This window comes from Lagenorhynchus albirostris, chromosome 2 (assembly GCF_949774975.1).
Source record: "Lagenorhynchus albirostris chromosome 2, mLagAlb1.1, whole genome shotgun sequence".
Classification (NCBI taxonomy): domain Eukaryota; kingdom Metazoa; phylum Chordata; class Mammalia; order Artiodactyla; family Delphinidae; genus Lagenorhynchus; species Lagenorhynchus albirostris.
The window spans coordinates 133,565,874-133,586,794 of NC_083096.1; the positions used below are offsets into that span (position 1 = coordinate 133,565,874).

The 20,921-nt window shown below is 39.7% G+C and overlaps 1 protein-coding gene across 11 annotated transcripts in view; it reads right to left on the minus strand.

Annotated features, from left to right (window-relative positions):
• The window catches only part of PATJ (PATJ crumbs cell polarity complex component), a 365,234-nt gene that overhangs the window by 223,608 nt on the left and 120,705 nt on the right, over window positions 1–20,921 (minus strand). For all 11 annotated transcript variants that reach the window (XM_060139890.1, XM_060139887.1, XM_060139888.1 and 8 more), the window contains 3 exons: window positions 16,932–17,106; window positions 5,915–5,986; window positions 4,467–4,644 (listed from right to left, as the gene is read on the minus strand). In XM_060139890.1, the coding sequence (XP_059995873.1) occupies window positions 4,467–4,644; window positions 5,915–5,986; window positions 16,932–17,106 (425 nt within the window). The remainder of the gene's footprint in view (window positions 1–4,466; window positions 4,645–5,914; window positions 5,987–16,931; window positions 17,107–20,921) is intronic.

Consider the following 20,921-nt stretch of genomic DNA (forward strand, 5'->3'; position numbering starts at 1 on the left):
GACTTCAGACTACACTACAAAGCTACAGTAATCAAGACAGTATGGTACTGGCACAAAAACAGAAAGATCAATGGAACAGATAGAAAGCCCAGAGATAAATCCACGCACATATGGTCACCTTATCTTTGATAGAGGAGGCAGGAATGTACAGTGGAGAAAGGACAGCCTCTTCAATAAGTGGTGCTGGGAAAACTGGACAGGTACATGTAAAAGTATGAGATTAGAACACTCCTTAACACCATATAGAAAAATAAACTCAAAATGGATTAAAGACCTAAATCTAAGGCCAGACACTGTAAAACTCTTAGAGGAAAACATAGGCAGAACACTCTGACATAAATCACAGCAAGATCCTTTTTGACCCACCTCCTAGAGGAAGTAAAAATAAAAGTAAACAAATAGGACCTAATGAAACTTAAAAGCTTTTGCACAGCAAAGGAAACCATAAACAAGACCAAAACACAACCCTCAGAATGAGAGAAAATATTTGCGAATGGAGCCACTGACAAAGGATTAGTCTCCAAAATATACAAGCAGCTCATGCAGCTCAATATCAAATAAACAAACAACTCAATCCAAAAATGGGGAGAAGACCTAAATAGACATTTCTCCAAAGAAGATATAGATTGCAAAGAAACACATGAAAGGATGCTCAACATTACTAATCATTAGAGAAATGCAATTCAAAACTACAATGAGGTATCACCTCACACTGGTCAGAATGGCCATCATCAAAAAATCTACAAACAATAAATGCTGGAGAGTGTGTGGAGAAAACAGAAACCTCTTGCACTGTTGGTGGGAATGTAAATTGATATAGCCACTATGGAGAACAGTATGGAGGTTCTTTAAAAAACTAAAAATAGGGCTTCCCTGGTGGCACAGTGGTTAAGAATCCACCTGCAATGCAGGAGACACGGGTTCGAGACCTGGTCTGGGAAGATCCCACATGCCGCGGAGCAACTAAGCCCATGTGCCACAACTAATGAGCCTGCGATCTAGAGCCCGTACCCACAACTACTGAGCCCATGTGCCACAACTACTGAAGCCTGTGGGCCACAGAGTCTGTGCTCTGCAACAAGAGAAGCCACTGCAATGAGACACCTGCGCACTGCAATGAAGAGTAGCCCCCTCTCACTGCAACTAGAGAAAGCCCACGTGCAGCAACAAAGAGCCAACCCAGCCAAAAATAAATAAAATTAATTAATTTAAAAATAAAAAGTATAGGGCTTCCCTGGTGGCGCACTGGTTGAGAGTCTGCCTGCCAATGCAAGGGACACGGGTTCGTGCCCCAGTCTGGGAAGATCCCACATGCCGCGGAGCGGCTAGGCCCGTGAGCCATGGTCACTGAGCCTGCGCGCCCGGAGCCTGTGCTCCGCAACGGGAGAGGCTACAACAGTGAGAGGCCCGCGTACCGCAAAAAAAATTTTTTAAAAATAAATAAAAAATAAAAAGTATAACTACCATATGACCCAGCAATCCCACTACTGGGCATATACCCTGAGCAAACCATACGTCAAAAAGAGTCATGTACACTATGTCCATTGCAACACTATTTACAATAGCCAGAACATGGAAGCAACCTAAGTGTCCATCGAGAGATGAATGGATAAAGAAGATGTGGCACATATATACAATGGAATATTACTCAGCCATAAAGAATCGAAATTGAGTTATTTGTAGTGAGGTGGATGGACCTAGAGACTGTCATACAGAGTGAAGTAAGTCAGAAAGAGAAAAACAAATACTGTATGCTAACACATATATATGGAATCTAAAAAAACAAACAATGGTTCTGAAGAATTTAGGGGCAGGACAGGAATAAAGACACGGACATATAGAATGGACTTCAGGACACAAGGAGGGGGAACGGTAAGCTGGGACAAAATGAGACAGTGGCAGGGACATATATACACTTTCAAATGTAAAATAGGTAGCTAGTGGGAAGCAGCCGCATAGCACAGGGAGATCAGCTCGGTGCTTGTGACCACCTAGAGGGGTGAGATAGGGATGGTGGGAGGGATACGCAAGAGGGAGGAGATATGGGGATATATGTATATATATAGCTGATTCACTTTGTCATACAGCAGAAACTAACACACCATTTTAAAGCAATTATACTCCAATAAAGATGTTAAGAATAAATAAAGTTTTTAAAAGCGATGAACTATTGATAGACACAAGAAATTGAATGAACTTCAATGAAATTACGCTGAGTGAAGAAAACCAATGTCAAAAAAGATACAGGGCTTCCCTGGTGGTGCAGTGGTTGAGAGTCCGCCTGCCGATGCAGGGGATGTGGGTTCATGCCCCGGTCCGGGAAGATCCCACATGCCGAGGAGCAGCTGGGCCCGTGAGCCATGGCCGCTGAGCCTGCGCGTCCGGAGCCTGTGCTCCGCAACGGGAGAGGCCACAACAGTGAGAGGCCCGCGTACCGCAAAAAAAAAGATACAAAATGCATAATTCCATTTATGTAACAATTTGTAAAATAACATAAGTATAAATATGGAGAAACAGAATAGTGGTGGCCAGAGGCTAGGGATGGGGGTGGAGGGGATGGGAGAGGAGTGGCTATAAAGGGGTCAGACAAGGGAGTCTTGTGGTGATGATTCAATTGAGTTTCTCGATTGCTGTGTGGGTTATGCAAGGCTACACATGTGATAAAACTGTAGAGCTATAATCACACACACACAAATGGTACATGTATAACTCGTGAAATCTTAATAAGGTCTGTGAATTGTGCCAATATCAGTATTTTGATTTTGCTATTGAACTACAGTTGTATAAGATGTTAACACTGGGTGAGGCTGAGGGAAGGGTAAGCGGGACTTCTTTGTACATTTGTTTGCAACGTCCTATGAACCTACAGCTATTTCAAAATATAAAGAAAAATACATAATTTTAAATATGTCTTTTGTTCTAAGTTTCAAATGTATCAGTAATCAAAATAAAAATTAAATGATTCTTATTTATTAGAAGAAGATAATCAATTTAGATTTTTAAAAGGCAGTATCCAGTTATTATTTGCTTAAAATACAACTAAAACAAAATCACAAATAAGGGTGAAAAAGAAGGAAAGAAAAAAAAACAATGTACCATGCAAATGCTAAGTAAAAGAAACCACACCTGCCCCAGAAGCCAGAATAATCCTTTTCAAAAATGTACGCGTTCAGAATTCTCTAATGGACTCTCATCCGTTCAGAGTAGACAACCTTCTAATCTCTATATGATGTGGCTTCCCATTACCTCTCAGACCTTTTCTCTTTCACTCTCTCTCTTGTTCACTCTACCTATATTAGCAGTGCTGGATTTCTTTCTGTTCCTTCAACACATCCAGGCAAGCTCCCACCTCAGAGTTTTCACACTTCAGTTCACTCTGTCTGGAGCCCTCTTCCCCCATGTGTCCATATTGCTCAGTCTCTCATTTCTTATATTTGTCCCAATATCATCTTCCATAACAAATCTATTCATTGCAACTACTGCCGTCACCACACATCATTCCTTATCCTCCTCCCTGTCATTTTTCTCCATAGTTACTTATAACAATCTAACATTCTATATATTACTTATTTTGTGCATTGTCTATCTACCCCGCTGTCATATAAACGCCATAAGGGAAGGGATTTTTGGTCATTTGCTTCATTGCCATAACCCTAGTATGTTTAAAATTTTTTTTTAAATTTCACAAACATAAATATAACCTCAAGTTTGTATACACAGAGTAGTTTTATGCATTTCTTTGATTTAATCCTCACAATGATTCTATGGATTTTGAAATCTCATTTCCATTTTTTTTGGAAACTGAAAATAGGTTTCATAATTTGTCCAAGAACAAGGAAAAAACAAACAGGACAATCTAGACTTTAACCCATGATCTCCAGAGCTCTTTTCATTCTTTCAGAGCTAAAACACCACAGCTGATGTTTAGCATCATAAAGCATGAATCACCAAGCAGATTCTGGGATTTAAAATATTCAATATGATGTCATCCAATAAACCTAATGCAAAGAAATGTATCAGATTCAGACCTCTTAGTGCCTTGATGTGTCCTTAAAACTCCACTCTGCAAAGCCTGCCATGTATAAAGGATGGATTCACCTCTCCCCCAATACAGTCTTCCACTTTCAGGGTCAACTCTGGGAGGACAGCACGGCTATCCCACTGACATATACAATTCAGAGTCTGTTAAAGACTGTGGGAGAAGCATGATGTCCACCATCTGCCTCATTCTGTCAAATTGTGTTTTTTCAGTCAGCTGAGGCTTTTTGTTTTATCATTTTATATGCTATCAGCTCAGCTTTAGAATCTCATTAAATTGTGCAAACATGCAAACTAAAGCATCTGAATAAATACACCAATTGTACACATATATACCCCAACACATAAAGGAAGGACTTCCGGTTAAATGATCATTTTACTGTCTTACAGTACATTTCAAACAAAAACAAAATTTTAACACTATTTACCTCAAGTATTTTATCTCCAGTTTTAAGAGCATTTGTTTTTCCTGCTGGACTGTCTTCCAAAACTTGTTTGATAAATATACCCTTAAGCTCCTCTCCATTCTTCAGGCGTTTTATAACAGTTTGTCCACCAACAATACTAATACCAAGAGATACATCTGGTTCTCTAAAAATCTCAACACTGTAAAAACAAAAAAACAAAATTCACTCATGAACAAGGTAATCTGTTGTACTGTCACTGTGTTTTATGTGTACCATATCCTTGTGACTCATATCCTATATAAATATATTTTCACAAATGTTATAGAAGTTATACCTAGCTCCAAAATTATAAGGTTCTATCAATAATTCATGGCATATGTGAAAGTGTAAATTCTGAAAAAGATTTCCAAAACAACAAATACAACTCTTAATATTGAGAGATTTAGCAAGGACTTAATGTTCTCATCTCCCACCACCATATATTTTCTGTGATGAGTCCCTTTCATCTATATCATAACATTAGCAAAGAATGAATTAAGGAAATAACTAATGGGTGGGAAAAAAAATCAAGAAAGTTACATGTATCATTTTGGCAAAAAGTAGAAACCTTCAGAAAAAAATAAACTTGCCACTGACAGGCTCACTGCCCATACTGCTTTTCCCAGTCACCCGTTTTAACCTGTGGTTCTCTATGTGGAGGACAGATTTAATAGTTCCAAAGGCTGGAAAGGTTTTCTCTTCTTCCTACATCCACATCATTTTCATAAAGTATAGAATAAAACTTGCCCCTCAAAATATTATGAATTTTGTTCAAACTGCACAGACATGGCCAATAATTAATTCCAAAAAGTAACTCAGAAAACAGCTCCCAAGAGTTTTTAAGACAAAACTCAAAAGTGCAAGAAAAGAACAATTTGGGTGGCATGGTGGAATTAATAATGCATGAAGATAGAGACAACAGCTAAAGGAAGACTTTTATAACCTTAATAAAGTGCAGCCCTGGTGACTACCTAAAACCATGAGAGTATCCAAGGGAGCATGGGCCCAACACACTCTGTTAGTGCAAACGAGGCATAAACTTGGACTAACACAAGAGGAGGAGGGTGCTATGTGATAGAAGCCTTAACTATTGTTGTTGTTTGAAGAAAAGAGCTTCTTTACTGCATTCAAGGCAGGCCTACCTGCTTTGCTTAGTGATACAGTGAGAAAGTATACTTAATCCATCACAGATGGACATTTGTAAGTTGCTTTCTCTGAAAGAGTACGACAAAGATTTTCCTAATATTGGTTTTGGTCATTTTGCCTGGCTAAAAATCTCTAGATAAGACAAAATGAAACTAAAATTTAGGCCAGCGTACGTGTGAACTATGGCAATCATTAGAGAATGACTGAATGACACTATGAAGTTAAAGAAAAGAGCAACTAATTGCTTTGTCCTATTGAGAAAGCCAATAATGTCATCAACATACATTCTTGGTGGTCCCCAGTGGCTGAAGTTTGGAGTTTCTTCTCCTTCACCTTCTTCTCTCTCAGGTAATTCACTGAAGAGAAAGAAAGGAAAAAACACACACACATATAACTTACAACACACTTCTTATTATTAAAGGTTCTTGAAAAGTTTTACATTACACAATCTATATGTAGTTAAATTGTTCATACTTTCTAAGCTTTAAAAATATTTACATCAGGGCTTCCCTGGTGGCACAGTGGTTGGGAGTTCGCCTGCCGATGCAGGGGACACGGGTTTGCGCCCCGGTCCGGGAAGATCCCACATGCCGCGGAGCGGCTGGGCCCGTGAGCCATGGCCGCTGAGCCTGCGCATCCGGAGCCTGTGCTCCGCAACGGGAGAGGCCACAGCAGTGAGAGGCCCGCGTACCACACACACACACAAAAAAATTACATCAATAATTAACTATCCATACAAAGATATACTGCTTTAGCATTCAACTTAACAAATATCTACCCAGCACCAGAAAATCATTGATTATAAACACTTTTATTGGTGACACTCTAGATGTTATTTTCTAAAAATCTGTTTGAATTTGTATGATTTCACATTTGTTTCTATGACAGCATTTAAATATTATAAAATATATTTTTTAAAATTTGGTGTGATTGACCAGCTAACAGTCCAGTATAAACTTACACAAACTGCTGAAATGATTAAACAGTCAGTAAACATGATCGTTCTTTCTAGATTTTTCTGTCTCTCTAACCCTAAATAATTTCCCTGTCATCTGTATTCCATAAATATTTTGTGTAGCTACACAGCACTTTTCAGTTTACAGAGATTTCTTAAACAATGTGATTCTCCCACCTACCACCACCATACTTTCACCCATCAAGTTATGTTAATATGGAACTGCCTAGCGGGATACTGTAAAATGCTGAATTACAGAGTAGTTATAAAAGTAATGTTATCTGATAGGGTAGAGACACTACCATCTATTATCTGGAAGAGGAGTCAGGATTTCTAAGCTCCAGTCTAACCTGTACCACAAAATAGGTGTGTGCCTTTGGACCACCAAATGAAATGGCTTATGTGATACTGTCAGTTGTATTACTCTACACAAAAATGTAGGGAATACCTCTTCCATTTCATCTTCACAAAAACTCTGTGAAGTAAGCACAACAGGTCATATTACTATATTAACAGGTCATATTACTATATTTTCCCCATGAGGCTCAGATGTACTACACAATCTCTCCACAGTATCCAAATCTTTCTTTCTGCATGAAGTTTCAATGCTCCATTCTCCTCTGAACTCTCAAATAAGTCCTATAAAAAGTATAAAACTCCAGCTACTTGCCACTCTACAACTTTCCAGGATATAATGGTTTAAGGCTGTGTGAAAAGGAGAAAGTGAAAAAATTTGGACAATCTAAAAATCAGTTAAGGAATTGAGATCATTAGGGATCACTGACATCTCACCCACTGCAGACAGCCTTCTTGCCTTAGCCAGTCTATTTTTTATGATTAAAAGCATCATAGAATTCAAGGAAAAACAACTTGGCAGATACTTGCCAGTTACTTATCTAATGTATTCTCTCCCCATCTTCCTTACCTAACAACATAACCCCCCTTTATTCCAGGTGGCACTATGCCCAGCTTTAAAAAAATAAATTTTCTGGACTTCCCTTCAGCTAATGATAACTGTGTGCCATAGCTCTGATCAGCAACAAGGAAGCAAAAGTCCCCAGGTGAGATTTCCAGGAAAACTCACTAAATGGAGGGAGAATCAGCTGACAGGGAGCCTTTTGCTCTATGTTCTTCCCCTTCTTCTTGCCTAGAAGGCAGAGGTGATTATTGGTGGTGAAGCATCCACCTTAAAATCATGAAGAAACCATGAGGGCTAAAGCAATACATTGACGACAGCAGAGCAGAAAGAAGATGTCTAAGACCCTGACAGGGCTTCTTGAGGACCTTTTTACATGAAAAAAATTAAGCCCTAGTTGAGTTAAGCCATACTAAAAGTGTGTGTGGGGAGATGGGGGCAGGGGATTCAGTTTATAAGCAGCTAAATGCCATCGCTAAATGATACACACATGATTCCACCAATTTAAGTGAAGTCTTCACTTTATCATATCACATTATTATTCTTGGCACGTATGCATATATGTTCATTGGATAATTGTAATCGTAGCATAGACTTTCATATTTTGATTATCTTATAATAGTAACAAGGATTAAATGAGATACGACTGGCATTTAACTGAGGCTCAACCAATATGTATTTCCTTAACAATTTTTTCACCTGAATTTAAACCAAAAATTTCCCCAAGATTATCATAATCTTCATCATTTCTTATTTAATAGCATCTTAATAGTCCATGGTATTGATGTAATTTGTCTGCTATCATGTAATTTGTCTGCTATCCCAAAATACAATGCACTTAGGTTATGTCTTATTTATATGGAATATAGACATTAATGCAAGGAATATCTTCATGCTCTGTTGTATTTTAATATTCTCCTTTACGTAGATATTAATTGAAGTAAGATTGAAAGCTAAAAACCAAACCAACACTGAAACCTTCCTCCTCTCCATTTTCCACTTTCCTGTACCCTAATTGTGACAGGTGTGATAATATGAAATAAATATTTGGTCCTTGTCCCTGGTTCCTGCCACAGAGCTTCTAAAACCCTTGGAGTTTTCCAAACGATAGGGGTGACAGGAGCATTTTCTGTTATTCATAACAAGCCCCTCTCAACCATACCTGAGTTGATGTTAATAAGGTATCTCTAGGTAGGACTACAGACAGTTTTAGGATGGGGGTTGATTGCCAGAGAAGCAGTTGTGTGATTAGAGTTAGAACTTTCAGCCCTACCCCCACCTCTGGGAAGGGGAAAGGGGCTAGAGATGGAGCTCAGTCACCAATGGCCAATGATGTAATCAATCATGCCTGCATAATGGAGCCGCCATAAACCACCCCCCACCCCACCACCCCGGCCCCCCCAAACAACAGGGTTGAGAGAGCCTGCAGGTTGGAGGACACATTAAAGTGCTGGGAGGGTGATGTGACCCAAGAGAGCATGGAAGCTCTTGCATCCCACACACCCCCTCCCTGGCTTATGCATCTCTTCCACTTGGCTATTCCAGAGTTGCACCCTTTGTAATAAACCAGTAATAGTGAAGCACTTTCCTGAGTTCTGTGAGCCATCCTAGCAAATTCTCAAACCTTAGGAAGGTGTTATGGGAACCCTCAATTTATAGCCAGTTGGTCAGAAGTAGAGTTGGCAACCTGGAATTTGTGACTGGCATCTGAGGTTGGGGCAGTCTTACGGGACTGAGCCCTTCACCTGCGGGGACTGTACTAACTCCAGGTAGTTATGTCAGAATTGAAATGAATTTTAGGGTACACAGTGTCCAGAGAATTGGTTGTTGGGTGGAGGAAAAAACTCATACATTTGGTGTCAACAGTTTGTGAACAAAGGGAGTTCATGATAGGTATTAAGAAAAAAAAAGTATTTTTATTATGGCACATATATAATATCATTATAAGAATTAAATTCTTAAATTTAAAATTACCTAAAATAGAATGGAAACCAAGCTTTAACATTAGTATGGGCTATATGCTTTTCTATTAAAAAAAATTAAAATAAAAAATATCCTAAACTGCTGGCTTTCATATACAATATTAAGCAAAGGGGGAAAAATTTTGTCTAAAATATGGACAATTTTAGTTTTCTTTAAGAAAATGTATGACAAAAGGATTTATTCTGTTAGAAGAGACTTTTTCAAAGCATATTATCCTTTTTCAGGAAATTGATAAACACATATTTTGTTTACATTACTTCATACCTAAAGAGGGATAAAACTTTCAAAAACATAGTGTGATTAGTTTTAGAAATAAAGTCACAGGAGACAAGCAACTATACAAAATAATGTAGTCACTTTACACTGATAGATGCATATACCTTTCAACCCAAATTAAAATTTAACGGAGAAAGTAAAATACTTTTACTGCACATATTAAGGTGTAAATTTGCACAAATGTACTTGAATCTTTCACAAGAGAATTCTAACCTCTAATTTTATAATTTGCACTTTGATTAGACATGGTGAATAGCTCAATCAGTTAGAATCTCAAATCTTAAAATAACTGAACTTTTGCCTTTTACATTTAACCAGAGTTTTATAACCACTTTTTCCCTAAAGGAATCAACCATCTAATAGAAACAATGCTTTTTATTTTTAGTTCAGTCCTTTATAACAAATGCCCAAAGTTATAATTCATTACAGATTTGGGAGGAAAGATGGAGTGCCCCATTAATGAACAAGTGGATATTAATAGTAAGACTTCATCATAATATACAATGTCTTTGAGAATAAAATTTTCAACATCATACAAAAATCAGATGAATCTAGATGGCCAAGGTGACCTTTCCTTTATTTTTCCACAAATGATAATATTTTATTGTAGAAAAAGCATCCCAAATATAGGATTTCGTAAACACTGGTAGGTGAACAAGTGCAACTTTAAAAGTAAATACAAAGTAAAGAGGCAAAACCTACAAGCCTTTTGCCTTTATGAGAAAATGTACTGTTCTCCTGCAGAGGTGATCCCACCCAGAGCACGAATGTGGCTCCACCTCGCATAAAGGCATCAGGTTTGCTTTCTGAACTATGCCCAGTTTAACAATTTCAAAATGATGGCAAGAATATACCTTTTTTTCATGTGAAACTTCCATACACTAAACCATGAGGGTCAAGCAAACTTGGCACCCCAAACTGATGTAAGCAGGAAGGGTTATGGTTGTACCTATCTCAAGATTTCTTTTTCCTCTTAAAATATAGATTCTATATGGCAATTTTCTGTGGCACACCACAGGGAATGTGAGCATTTGGAACCAGGCAGAATAGGCACTAGTGTTTTCCAAACTAGTAGGGCTAGTTATACAAATGTTACACTATGACTTTGAAATTACAAAGCAAATTATTACCTGATACCAGCATACATAAAAAATTAGGCATTTTGTACATGAAAGTTTAAAATGACACAGACATGGTGCTCAATAAAAGAAGCCATATACAAAAAAGTACCTACTGCATGATAACATTTACATGAGTTCTAGAACAGCAAAAATAATTTACAGTATTAGAAGTCAGGGGCAAGGGGCAACTTTCTGGGTGGATGGAAATGTTCAATATCTTGATTGGGGTGTTGGTAACATGAATGTATACATTTATCAAAATTTTAAAAATTGTCCTGTAAAATTGCATTTAAGACATTTGTTAAGAAATAGAAGTTTAGGGCTTCCCTGGTGGTGCAGTGATTGGGAATCTGCCTGCCAATGCAGGGGGCACGGGTTCAAGCCCTGGTCCGGGAAGATCCCACATGCCGCGGAGCAACTAAGCCTGTGTGCCACAACTGCTGACCCTGCATTCTGGAGCCCACGAGCTGCAACTACTGAAGCTCTTGAGCCTGGAGCCTTGCTCCGCGACAAGAGAAGCCACCGCAGGGAGAAGCCTGTGCGCGGCAGTGAAGAGTGGCCCCCGCTCGCTACAACTGGAAAAAGCCTGCGCACAGCAGCGAAGACCCAACGCAGCCAAAAATAAGTAAATAAAATAAATTAAAAAATTAAAAAAAGAAATAGAAGTTTAAGCCATAAAAGGAAGTTACTTCCTTAGGTCTCTCCCTTTTCTCTTCTGACCTGTAGAGCCTGGGTGAGCAATCAAATATCTAATTATATTTTCATAGGCATTAATGTAATATTCCTATGTGCCTCTTGTCCTAATTTCTCACATTCATCTTCACCTGCAGTGACTGGTGTCTGCAACAGCATGCAACAGCATGGTAAAAACAGGAAAGTGTCACATACATGAGGCCACAAACTCCTTGGAAACTTCCCCTTTTTACTCCCAACTCAAACATTCCAGAGTAGTCCTCTCTCAAATGAACACATTTATTCTCTCCCTTACTCTCAGTCTTCTACCAGTATTCTGAATTTACACACAGTTTTTGGCAGTAGAACTCAAAGGTAAAACTATTAGATACTCACCGTTTACTTAGAAGGCACTAAATGCCAGGCAGTGCTGGGGACTTAAAATATCACATTAACTCACTTAATCCTTTCCCCAGCTATGACGCTCTGCCTCCTATTTCACCTCCCACTATTCAAAACAAAGTATCCAATACCCGAAAGTATTTCTTTTCATTTGCACTGTATTATACCTACAACATGATTTTTTTTTTCAATTTAGAATTTTTTTTTCACCTTTCACCTCAAGTTCATCATCCTACCAGGCTTTAGCCTCTGACACTTTCCTTGTTTTACTTACTGTGACTTGATTCTATTTTATTTCTTTAAAAAAAAAAAAAAAAAAACCTCTACAATCTCCTTGAGTGTTTTAATAAACTCAGCAACAATGAATACCCTAGATACACCTCAGGGCCCATGATCCTATCACTGTCATCCAGCATCACTGCCAGCCGCCTTTCATTAAACATTTACTATGTTCAAGGCATTATACGAAGCCCTTTATGTTCACTCTAACTGAACCTTAGAACTACCTACTTTACAAGTGAGGAAATACACAAGGGAAACCCTCTCAGGCTCACGAAGTCATAAATAAAAAAGAGCATATTTGAACAGCACCAAAAAATATCTATACTGCAAATCTCCTATTAGTCTGAGAAATGCCATGCCCCCCACTGATGGGCACACCCATGTCTTCAGGTAGCAGGTGATGACAGAAGTGAGTTAGAAAAAGACTAAAACAAGGTGAATTCTGAAAACTTGATCTCAAGTGACGTTATGAAGAAAGAAGGATACTCAGAACAAGATCACTTAGATCCCTCTCAGAGTTATCATGCTCTGCCTGCCCACCGTCCTCCCTTCCTAGAGATCCCCAGTTTCAGGGTGCATCTAACCTCTTAACATCAGTCCTGCCTCCAAAGGTAAGGAGAAATTGTCTTGAAGCAAAAGCACAGTGCACACTGAATAACTCTGCTGGGCACTACACAAAAATTAATGCAAAGAAGAAACTGTAAAAGAACATATAGCATTTAGCACTAGATGACACCCTGATGATCTGAAAGACTATATTCTGAAAAGAATCTATGCATTACTCAGGAAGTCTCCTGAGTAGCAATAAATATTCACCTATGAACCTAACTCCATGGGGCATACCCTGAAAGATTAAAATGGGGAGTATGATTTACAGGAACTCTTCTGAAGCCTGCTGAGATTTAAATATATCCTACATCTATGACAGCAAGCCAAAAAAACAGCATTCAAATGCAAGACTGATCTCCCAAGACAAAGATTAGGCTGGAGCCCTTAAATGTCTGCGCCAGCACAAGAAAACAGCCTGTCAAAGTACTCACTTCAGGCGTAAAGTGTTATCTGCTCTCTCTGAAGCTGGGAGAATTGAGTAAGACACCACTGATAGAATGTTTCACTTTCTGCAGAAGGAAGGAGGGGGTGGGCTTGGAAATTTGTTTAAATCTTTTCCAATCTACAGTTACAGTTCTATAGCCTGAAAAGCAGCCTCATTTCTGAATTCTTTGGCCAGATTCAATTATTAACACTCAGCACAAGAGAAATTTAAAAAATAAAAGTGTCTCGTTTGAAAAGTAATTTGATCACATAAAAAAGTGGAAACATGTTCCTAACTCCTCCAGCACTTCCACTGCCAAGACTTTCTCTTAAAAAAACAAACCCTAGGGGCTTCCCAGTCTTCTCTGGTGGCGCAGTGGTTGAGAGTCCGCCTGCCGATGCAGGGGACGCGGGTTCATGCCCCGGTCCGGAAGGATCCCACGTGCCGCAGAGCAGCTAGGCCCGTGGGCCGTGGCCGCTGGGCCTGCATGTCTGGGGCCTGTGCTGCGCAGCGGGAGAGGCCGCAGCAGTGGGAAGCCCGCACACCGCAAAAAACAAAAAAACAAAACAAAACAAAAAACCCTGGGGCTTCCCTGGTGGCGCAGCGGTTGAGAATCTGCCTGCTAATGCAGGGCACATGGGTTCGAGCCCTGGCCTGGGAAGATCCCACATGCCGCGTAGCAACTAGGCCCGTAAGCCACAACTACTGAGCCTGCACGTCTGGAGCCTGTGCTCCGCAACAAGAGAGGCCGCGATAGTGAGAGGCCCGCGCACCGCGATAAAGAGTGGCCCCCACTTGCCACAACTAGAGAAAGCCCTCGCACAGAACGAAGATCCAACACAGCCAAAAATAAATAAATAAATTAATTAATTAAAAGTACCCTTAATTTAAAAAAAAAGTATTAAAAAACAAACCCTGGCTGTTTGACACTGCGTTCCGTTCCTCTGGGAGCTGCTTAGATCCCTTGCACGAGGACCCTGGGCCTGTCAGCTCCTCCCCTCTATACCCTGGTCCAGGTCTGCTGAGTGAAAAGCCACCAGATTACTCCAACTAGTTGGGCCTATGGGTCTTCCCTTTCTACTCAGAGATGAGCTACACAGAAGCCAGACAACTTTTTACTAAAGTTCTATCTAAAACTCTAGGCAAAGGCCACAGGCCGCTGAACAGAGAAGTGATATAAGTCTGAGACACTTCATATAACACAAAATCTTTCTTGGACTAAGGTTTCAATAAAAGCATTAAGATTCTTTTCCCATAGAGGTTATTACAGAACATTGAGTAGAGTTTCCTGGGCTATACAGTAGGTCCCTATTAGTTATCTATTCTATGCATATGTTAATCCCAGTCTCCCAATTTATCACTTCCCCCCATGTTTCCCCTTTGGTAACCATAAGTTTGATTTCAAGATCCGTGAGTCTGTTTCTGTTTTGTAAATAAGTTCATTTGTATCATTTTTTAAATTAGATTCCACAAGTAAGTGATATCCTATGATATTTGTCTTTCTCTGTCTGACTTACTTCACTTAGGATGATATATATCTATATATGTATAACTGATTCACCTGTTGTACACCTGAAACTAACACAACATTGTAAGTGAACTATACTCCAATAAAAATAAATAAATAAATAAAGCAATAAGGCCAATTAATCCCACCCCTTTCTCATCTCTGTTATGCTTTGCAACACCTCCAACTCCTTCGTTCGCCTCTCCTGTCCTGTACTCACAGTGCTACACGGTTCTGGTGTTTCTTTCAGAGGTGCTTCTGTTCCCATACCCCCCCAAGGCCCCCCCCCCAGCCAAACTTCCTGTCACACTCCAAGGAATCTCCTTGAATAGTAAAGAAGCCACCCCACATGCTAACTTCTTCCCTCAGTGTTCTCTCAACCGCCTCTGTTCTCTCAACAGCTTCCGCTTCTCTGCCATGGATGCCACACTTGAGTGGGTGACACTCACTCTCTCACTCCCTGCCAAGCTGGGAAAATGGAGTCAATATTTTTCTAAATTCTTTCCCACCACTAGGCCATTACTCTCCTACCCTTGTTTCTAAAGCTAATCTCTACTCTCACACCTCTCCTTTTATGGCCCACTTGACTAGCACCCCATCATTCTGAGTAAATAAACTTTCTCCTAAATGACAGAAAAAAAAAATCAAGGTCATTGGACAAGAACCTCCTTGGATTCCAGTCCTCAAGTTACTAATAGTACTGCATTTGTACCTTCCTTTCATTCCTGGCACCTGTGTCCATGGAGGAGATGAGCTTCCTCCTATCTAACTATTAGAAGTTAATCTCTCTAGGTGTGCAGTGTCCTCTCCCTCCACCCTCTCCAGGGACTACACTTAATCACCCACTTTCTAGCATCTACATATTCCTTTTCTGGATCTTTCACAATCTATGTGTGTGTGCATGTGTGTGTGTGTATGTGTATATATATATATGTAGATGCATATATAGATGCATATGTAGATGTATATATATATATCTGCCCCCTTGTCCCATTTCCACAGTGCCCTTCAGTTGTCTAGGTAACATGTGTTCTTTCTGCCTCTTTTCATGATCAGGTTCCTCAAAACATTAGTCTGCTCTTACTTTGTCCAATATCTGACCTGTTCAATTCTCAACTCACTACTCTCTGATTTCCACTCTGATGAAACTGTTCTAAGCTTACCAAGGGCAACCATGTGATCAAGCCCCACGAAAACTCTTCCATTTTATCTACCTTGACCTCTCCGTAGCATGTAACAATAGTCTGCAATGATCCTTTTGTTAAAATGCTCTCTTCCCTTGGTTTCTATATCAACCCCTAGTTTATCAATTTCCTTCTACCTTTTGTTCATTCCACTTCATTATGTTCTTCCTCAGTTCATGCCCTTAATATCGCTGCTTTGCAGGACTCCAATTTTGGCCCTTTTCTTTTATCACTTGAGCCTCCCCTGGATGACTATTCAAATCCAGGAGTTTCACCTACACTTGATCTTGTTCCCAATTATCCATATCAGGATAGACCTCAACACTAGTCCCCAGAGTCATGTATTTAATTAACTCCATTTCACTTTATTGTCCTATGGATACCTGAACCCTCAACATGTCCCAAACAGAACTCATCATTTTCCTCTTCAACCTGTTCATGCTCTTATAATCTTATGCCAAAGAATTAATGGTCCCATTATCCATCTAGTTGCCCCATTCAGACACACAGGTCGTCCTCCTACTCCTTCTCACCCCCAGCATGTTATCAGTCACCAATTCCTACAGCTGCTCTAACTCTTAAGTCCAGTCCCTCCCTAATTTGTCCTCGAGTACTTCTTGCTTGAGTTGTTAAATTCTTAATTAACCTTCCATTCTCTAAGTAAATACTCCCATAAACTATTTTGCAGACAACTGCAAGAATACAAAATTGTATATATATAAAAGAAATTATATATATGGTACAATTTTAAGTATGTGAAATTCTCACAGTAATTGTTTTGTATGGTGGGTTTTATTCATAATATTTCCTTGCATTTTCCAAATGTTCCACCATAATCATGCCCGGTTGTTTTCGTTTTTTTTTTTAAAACATCTTTATTGGAGTATAATTGCTTTACAATGTTTTTTTTTAATAGAAGCAAAAAGAAAGCTATTTTATAATGCGAAAACAAAGAGAAATAATATCATACCATGCATCAGTGGCATGTCTAGAAGACAACATTCCTATGTATGCCGAGGCCTTGGAAACAGCTAGAGCCCTGGGGAGCTGGTATAGAGGCAAGTCTTCTTGCTCCCTTGTTTGAGCCACAGCAGGAAGTTCAACAAGCAAGCCAGGACCTTGAACGTCATTTGGAATCATCATGCCTAAAGAGTAAACCCAGATGATAGTGAGCACACGATATACTCATTCATTCTTCATTATACTCATTCATTCTTCATTAATTCAATAAATAGTCATGGATATCTACTACAGGCAGGCCCCTTCCAGAGAGAAGACTTATTTATACTAAACTAAATAAGTAAAACATTTAATATGTCAGATGGTGACAGTACTATGGTAAAAAAAATTCTGCAAGGAAGGGGGATAGGGGTTGCTCAGTGAAAGGGGGTTACAATTTTAAGCATGGTCTCACTGAAAAGATGTTATTTTAGCAATATGAATCTTTTATCAAAAGAATCCCTCTTATAAGTCAGAAAGAAAAAGACAAATACTATATGATATCACTTATATGTGGAATCTAAAAAATACAACAAACTAGTGAATAAAACAAAAAAGAAACAGACTTACAGATACAGAGAACAATCTAGTGGTTACCAGTGGGGAGAGGGAAGTGGGAAAGGGTAATATAGGGGTAGGGAGAAAAAAAAGTTATTATGGGCTTATATGAAATCATGTATGTGAAACGTCTGAAAATCATAAAGCACTGCAGAAGTTAAAGAATCTTTCATTCAATCAAGAATCCCCTCTACGATGGTATTCTTACTTTACTAAATTTTCCCTTTATCAACCTAGGCTGTCTCAATTACAGGCATAATGACATTTCACTGATTAAAAAAAAATAATTCCACAGAATAACAAATAACCAAATAAAAACACTTACATTTTTAAAGGGGCTTTGTTTATAAATTCCAGGATTCTTTTACATTTGTTACCTTATTTAATTCTCACATTAAACTATGAGTTAGAAAAGATAAGAGCAACCATATTTTATAGGTGGGGAATTCCAGGTCAAGGAATTTTTACTAATTAGAATGAACAAATTGGGACTTCCCTGGAGGTCCAATGGTTAAGACTCCGTGCTTCCACTGTAGGGGGCATGGGTCTGATCCCCGGTCAGGGAACTAAGATCCCGCATGCCACGTGGCACAGCCAAAACAAAAAAGAATGTACAAATTTACCTGACACATCACCTGTGTCATTTTCCCATTTACTGAAAAAAGGAGTAAAAAGAGCAGAGCTGTGCATGCAGTCCTACAGCACATGTTTAGAGACCTGCACCCAGACTGGCATAAACCCATTAATTACTCTTAAGACATACCTCAGTATCCATTATATCTCATCCATTATAAATTCCCAGCCAATCTTTCTTCATCATGTTATACAAATATGATGAATAGTGAATCAAATGCCTCCCTTAAATCCATACATTTATGGTATATTTTTGAGACTTGGCTCATCAGAATATTGGAAATGATCACTAAGAGCTATAGACACTCTTCTAAACCTTTTCCTATAAGCATCACCTAAACTTTCCATTTCTTCATATTGAACAAATTTTCTAGTAAACTCACTTCTACTGCTGCTTTTTGTCTTGTCTAGACACACTGGAATCAGGATCTAATCAGCAGAGAATCTGAAGAGGGGGTGAAAGTAACTGTAATGCTCAGGTGGTATTAAAGGAAGTCTCCGGTACCTCAGACATGCTTCACTCCCATCCCCTGGGCCTACATTCCTGCACAGTCAAATCCATACCAGTGCTGCACTGCTCTAGCTTTGCCTGTGTCTACCTTCTCCCCCTTGAGAAGGGGCCAGGGATGGGATGGAACTTCTGGCACGAATGGCCTAACACAGGAGTTGAAAGAACAGAGAACCGGCTCTATTTGCAGAGCTATTTCCCATCCAGCTATGCTGCTAAAGCAGCCTATTAAATTGCGGCACTGGGTTTCATAGGTTGCTTCAGTTTCTTTAAAACTTTTCATTACCTGCTCCACACAAGGCTGCCCATACCCTTTGCCCACTCCTCCTCCACGGACACCTTGGCAGTGCTCAGATACACATCTCTCCTCTCTCACCGTGCTTGACACAGGCAGACTTACAGAGCTGTTCATCAAGTGCACCACGGTACCCGGGAGCCCATAAAATAAATCGCATCCTTCGGGGCCTATGCAGTTGTTAGGTAACAGCCACAACAGAAGCACACAGGTTAGGTAAACAGGGAAGTTTACTTATTTACTTTTTTAAATATTTATTTATTTGACTGCATCGGGTCTTAGCTGCGGGATCTTCATTGCGGTATGCGCAATCTTTCATTGCGGCACACGGGTTCCTTTCTAGTTGTGGTGCGCGGGCTCTAGAGCGTGCAGGCTTAGTTGCCTCGCGGCACATGAGACCTTAGTTCCCCAACCGGGGATCGAACCTGCAACCCCTGCTTTGGAAAGCGGATTCTTAACCACTGGACCACGAAAGAAGTCCCCAGGGAAGTTTAAAAAAAAGGTTCCTAGACAAATGGAAGTTAAAGCTTATAGGAGAGAAATGGGGGAAATTTCCAAAAGGTTTATACTTAGTGAGGTGCAGGAATAGAAAGATAAACAAAATAAAGGCAAGAAGAATGCAAGTAGAGAAGAGAGGGCGTTACGGCACAACTAAGCAACTGGAAAAAAACAAGTAGGGAATCGGTATGCTTTTAAATCACCACACAGGAGCAGCACATCACCTTCTCATTCAAGAAATATTTCTTGAGCACCCACTATGGTAACATAATCAGGCATAAGCCTTGACCTCCAGAAGCTTATGGTTATAGACAGGCATGCAAATACGCGAGTGTGCCTGACACTGTGTGCAATGACAGAAATTCATCCAGGTTCACTGGAGGCCCATTCCAGGCTGGGCCAGTCAAAGACTGGGAAACAGAACTACTTTCTGTCTGAAATCTTCTGAAATCTCTTAACACTAAATGTATTACTGATTTGACATTTATCTTGTATGCTTTACATTATTAATTATGCTAATTTCTAGGTTTAGTTTCACAGCCCGTGAAGAGCATAGGCTCTTAGAGGAAACCTACTTTTAGATTAAGTACAGGGTCAAAGATAGCCCTTTACACATAGGTTCTCAAAAATAATTTTTAATGTAATTGCTCATAAGTAAATCTAAAATTGTCTGTTACTAACAGAGTGGTCAAAGGGCTACAGATTTGAAAGAGGCCTCACAGAACACTTAGCCCAATTCCATCATTTTACAGCTGAAGAAGTGGAGGGGCTTGGAGAAGCGGGAGGCTCGCCTGGTGACACAGCAGGTTAATGGCTTAGTACTCAGGGGCCTGGGACTGAAATTATACTGACTCTGTACCAATAATTTCTTAGTCCGCCCATGGTTAGCACTAACCCAAGTACTCACACCTGCCACACAGCATTCCGGCAGCTCTCAAAAATTTTTCCAAACAGCATGTCGTTAGGAACACTCTTCTAGTGAGGACAGGCCTAAGGTATACAAGTGTAGCTTAATTCCTAAAGCTATAATCTCCAAAACTAAATTCCCAGGGCCTTGTCAAATATTAGATTAAGGCAGTATGGTGGGTTGAATGGTGGCCCAACTAAAATATGTATATCTCTGCCACAGAACCTATAAATGAGAACTTATATGGAAAAAAGGGCTTTGCAGATGTAATTAAATTAAGTATCTTGAAATGAGACCACCCTGATTATCCAAGTGCGCCCTAAATCCAGCAGCAGGTGTCCTTATAAGAGAGAGAAGAAGAGAAGACATGGATAGGGAGAAGGGGAGAGGGCCACATGAGGACGGAGGCAGAAATTAGAATGATGCAGCCGCAAGCCAAAGGACGCTGGAGCCAACTGAAGCTGGACAAGGAAAAGAACAGATGCTTCCCCAGAGCTCTCAGAAGGAGCACAGAATCTTCATTTAGGACTTCTGGACTCCAGAACAGTGAGAGAATTGACTT